The sequence below is a fragment of the Belonocnema kinseyi genome, chromosome 3 (assembly GCF_010883055.1).
Source record: "Belonocnema kinseyi isolate 2016_QV_RU_SX_M_011 chromosome 3, B_treatae_v1, whole genome shotgun sequence".
NCBI classification, from domain to species: Eukaryota; Metazoa; Arthropoda; class Insecta; order Hymenoptera; family Cynipidae; genus Belonocnema; species Belonocnema kinseyi.
Window position 1 is genome coordinate 149,369,764 of NC_046659.1, and position 4,736 is coordinate 149,374,499.

Below are 4,736 nucleotides of genomic sequence, written 5' to 3' on the forward strand. Positions count from 1 at the left end.
ATATCAGTACGCTGTACGGACATAGGACGTCCTATGTTTGCACAATGTGCTGACATGGGACGTCCTATGTCGGCACAGTGGGCTGACATAGGACGTTGTCGGTACATCATTTTTATTGACCTAGGACGTATTATATCAGTACACTGTGCGGGCATAGGACGTCCTATGTCGGCACAGTGGGCTGACATAGGACGTTGTCGGTACATCATTTTTATTGACCTAGGACGTATCATATCAGTACGCTGTACGGACATAGGACGTCCTATGTTTGCACAATGTGCTGACATGGGACGTCCTATGTCGGCACAGTGGGCTGACATAGGACGTTGTCGGGACATCATTTTTATTGACCTAGGACGTATTATATCAGTACACTGAGCGGACATAGGACGTCCTATGTTTGCACAATGTGCTGGCACAGGACGTCCTATGTTTGCACAATTTGCTGACATAGGGCCTCCTATGTTTACACAATGTGCTGACATAGGACGTCCTATGTTAGCACACTCTGCTGACATTGGATGCTATCATAATAAAATTTGTACTGACATAGGACGTCCTATGTCCGCCCAAGGTGCTCGAATAGGACGTTTTTGGGACATTATTTGTACTGACCTCTCTCGGAAATCTTTAATTATTTGTGCCCACCTGGCAGTTAATGAAACCATAAATTAACGCTCTACTTTACAAAATGAGATTCAACTCGTAGTTGCTTTATCGACTTCCATAATCGCCTCGTACTGTTCCAGCACTTTGATATTCTCGTCCGAGAGCGAATTAACGACAACGGTTTCCTTGATTTCGAGCGTCGAGCCGCCAGTTCGATCGGAAGTGACGATTTTCTCGAAAACGGGAACAATGCCCTCCTCGTCAGACATCGTCTGTTGACGACGATTGCCACTAATAAGTAAGTCTTGATTCTCAGCCTTGTCGCCGTCGTCAGCCTTTTCTTTAGGAACCGAGATCTCGGTACGAATCTCAATTATATTGATTGGTTTCGCAGGAGCAGCAGCAGCAACCAGCTGTTGTCCTTGCTCCGCACTACTAGAACAAGGGGAGGCTACTTCGCGCGTTTTTGGAGCAATCCTCGCAAAATCCGCCAGCTCGATGCTCGTGTGCTTCCGCTCGGATATGATAAAGTCCAGATTGGCTTTGACCGTTGTGTAGAAGCTCTGGAGATCCTCGGAGACGAGGGTTGGCTCCCCGGTCGAGGAAGTGATCAGCCTTCCCTCCTCCTTGACGACCTCGCGCTCACTCTCCTCTTTACTCGACTCGTCCTGGGACTCGCTCCCGGGCTCGTCCGTGTCGTCAAGAGTGACCTCCATCACTGCTCGGGGAGGAAGAGGAGGAGGAGGAGGAGGCTCAGCCGCCTCGGCATTCAGATTGAACATGTGAACCTCAACTTTACCCTCCTTCAACAACTCGCTGCTGCTACTGTCACTCACTTGGTGGTGGGAGGGATCTTTATTAGCGAGGACGACAACTTTCTTTCCGACCGCCGTCGCCGCTTTCACGGCTTTCTTCACCCTGGCTCTCGGTTTGGCCTTCTCGAGCGGCTTCTTCTTCAAACTCGCGACTGCAGCCGATGCAGAATTGACGCGCTTCTTTCGAAGTCCAGAATTGGACTCTAACTTTGCTCTAGATGGCGCTGATAAATGCGCTTCTTCCAATTTCACGTGTTCGGCGCTATTTGACCGCTGGAGGCACCGAAGTTGACCGGCTCGCTCATTAGATTTCGACTGTCGCTGCTGCTGGTTTTGAGGAAATTGCCGAGTGTTTGGGTTGTCTGCTCGACCTGCTGTTGCTGCGAGTCTTTGTGATTGGCCTGAACCACTGGCGACGATATCGGACTTTTTATTGCCTGCAACACACACAAAAATAACAAACAAATTCAATGGATTTCAAATTAGATTGATAGGATTTTAACCATTAACTGGCACAACTCCTTTTTATTATCGTAAATGGCACAACGGGTGTCCTTCACCCCACGTGTTCAAACATGTCCTGCGCAACCGGTACTCAATATTTTTGCACAACAAAATTATGTAATGTAGTTTAAGATATGTTTTTTAAAATGGAATCAGTTTTATAGTCATTAATTTACTCTAAGTTAGTTTTAAAAAATTTGGAAAAAACGACAAAAAGTGAGTTTTTTTTTACTTAAAAATTGGCAACTCACGTAATTTTTAATATTTTTATCTAAAAATTTAGGGTTACACTCTTGAGATATTGCACACAGTCGATTGAAAGGCCTGCGCGGTGCTCATGGCGCATCGGGCGATTGCACACGATTGCAAACGTAATTGTAGGCGTGCATTTTTTTAATCAAAATTTACTCTATTTTAAGCGTGCAAAATAATGACAAAAAAAATTATTTCCCTTTGGATGATAAACTTACGTTGGAAATTAAACGAAAATCACTAATATCAATGGGAATTTTTTTTGTTAAAAATCACTTTTTTGCTCACTGACTGCACACTGGGTATCCAAACCCCCACAGTTTTATAGGGTCTACTTTGAGCGGGTGCCCAACGTACGATGATGTTTTCTGCTCTATACTAACCCACTTTACCTTTAGTTCGTGATGTCAATTACTGGTAAAACTCGACACGTGGTCCATTTTCTCGAATTTAGTACGGTTAATTCGAGCTCAAACATTTTTTGGGGTATTTGTTACCCATAGTGCCAGTTAAGGGTTAAAATAAATTTAAAAATTACATTTCCAAGACAAAAAGATTTTTTTTTTTAGAATATGGTGTAAGATATTGCCTGAGAAGTAGCATTTTCAACAAAAATATTAATTCTCAACAAAAATGTAAAAGTTGATTCTATTTCAAACTAAAAAAAAAAATGTCCATAAACCGACATTGTGAATTTTAAAACAAGAAAGACAAATTTTCAACCATGATTAATTTTCTAACAAAAAGAAGAACTTTTGAACAAAGTACATAAATTTTCTACTAAAAAGGATCAATTTGCAGTCAAAAATAAAAAATTTTAATTTTCAGTAAAAAAATAATTTTTAACTCAAAAAAATTTAAAAAAATGATTTTTCAACAAAAATGATAAACTTTTCAACTAACGAGACCAAATTTCAAGAAATAAAGATTTTTCTGTGAAGAAAAACGAAAAATTCAGCCAAAATTTTACATGCAACATTTCTAGTAAAGAAGATGCACTTTTAAATAAATCATTAAATGAAAATTTACAAATAAAAATAGTTTTTGTCCATGAAATTAGGGGAATAAATGTTTGTAAATAAAATTAATGTGACATCTTGGAAACTTATTTAAAAAATTTGTGAAATATTTGACATCTTCGGGAAATCATTTGGAAATCATTGAAATGTTTGCTCAATCTTTGAAATCATTGTTTAATCATTAGGAAATCATTGAAATCTTTGAGAAATCTTTTTGAATTCTCTAAAAATCTTTGCGAAATGTTTTTTAAATCATTGGGAAATTATTAGAATGTTTGTTCAATATTTGAAATGATTGTGAAATCTTTGAAATCTTTTGGAAATCATTTAAATCTTTGAAAATGTTCCAAAAATCTTTGCAAAATCTTTGTGAAATATGCGAATTCTCTCAAAATCATTGCGAAATATTTACAATATTTTTTAATTCTTTGAAATTTTAGTCAAATCTTTGCGAAATATTTGAAACGTTTTTTAAATCATTGAGAAATAATTAAAATGTTTCCTCAATCTTTTAAATCATTGTAAAATCTTTTAATTTTTTTTGGAAATCATTCAAATCTTTGCAAATGTTCTAAAAATCTACGAAATATTTGAAATAATTGTGAAATCTTTGTAATAATAGGGAGATCGGTGAAATCTTTGGGTAATCATTGCAATTTGTGCGAAATCTTTGGCAATATTAATGCAATGCTAATATTAAATATTTAATATATTGAACATATAATAAACAGCTAGCATATATCACACATATTAAACAGATATATTTAATAAATGTGGAGATCATCCGCTGAAGCTTTGCTTGCGTAAATACCAATGAAATAAAAAAACTTCGGGTGCGAATTCGCACCAGTGTACCATTCGAGGGTTAAATAAAAAGATTCAACTCGGATGAATGACATAAATGCATACCTGCGAACAGTGAGTCGAGTAACCCGACGGCTCTTGGCACACTTTTCTTGGGGATGACATCGGGGATTTCTTCGTCTGATGATGAGTCAAGAAGTTCCAGCACTTTGTCTTCCGGAAAGACGATTCTGTTGAGTCCTGGCAAGGATCGATGGTTTGGCTTCTTGCCACCAGAAGCGTTGGTGCTGCTGGCGCTGGCTTCTGGGAGCCGGCCGGCAGCGAGCTTCTTGAAGAGACTCCGCGACTGGAAGAAGGGGACTTCCGGCTCTCCGTGGGTGGTGCTGTAGCCACAAGGGCTTGACAGTTGATAGTTGAGGATTGGCAGACTTTGATGTTGCTGTTGCTGGACAGACTCTTGTCTGTTGCTGCCGCTGAAGCTTGAGGAACAAGAAGAAGAAGAAGCTCCTCCTCCTCCTCCTCCTCCTCCTCCTCCTCCTCCTCTTGCGCCAATACTGATCGTTTCCGGGACTTTTTTAACGATGAGGAAAGACTGTTTGTTGTCGCGACCAATTGGCAGTTGGTAGCTGCTGGGGGGGATGTGGGGCTCTGATTGGATGTAGGCGATGCTTCCGGATTGGGACTGTTGGTTGATGAACGCGATTTCGGATTTATCGCGTCTGCCTGATAATTG

General features: G+C 39.9%; 1 protein-coding gene across 1 annotated transcript in view; it reads right to left on the reverse strand.

Moving 5' to 3' along the window:
* Positions 1 to 665: 665 nt before the first annotated feature.
* The window catches only part of LOC117170060, a 96,331-nt gene continuing 92,260 nt past the window's right edge, over positions 666 to 4,736 (reverse strand). Inside the window, exons 8-9 of the mRNA XM_033356581.1 lie at positions 4,109 to 4,736; positions 666 to 1,861 (exon numbers count right to left, since the gene is read on the reverse strand). The exon at positions 4,109 to 4,736 is cut by the window's right edge and continues 242 nt beyond it. Of these exons, the coding sequence (XP_033212472.1) occupies positions 699 to 1,861; positions 4,109 to 4,736 (1,791 nt within the window). The 3' untranslated portion in view covers positions 666 to 698. The remainder of the gene's footprint in view (positions 1,862 to 4,108) is intronic.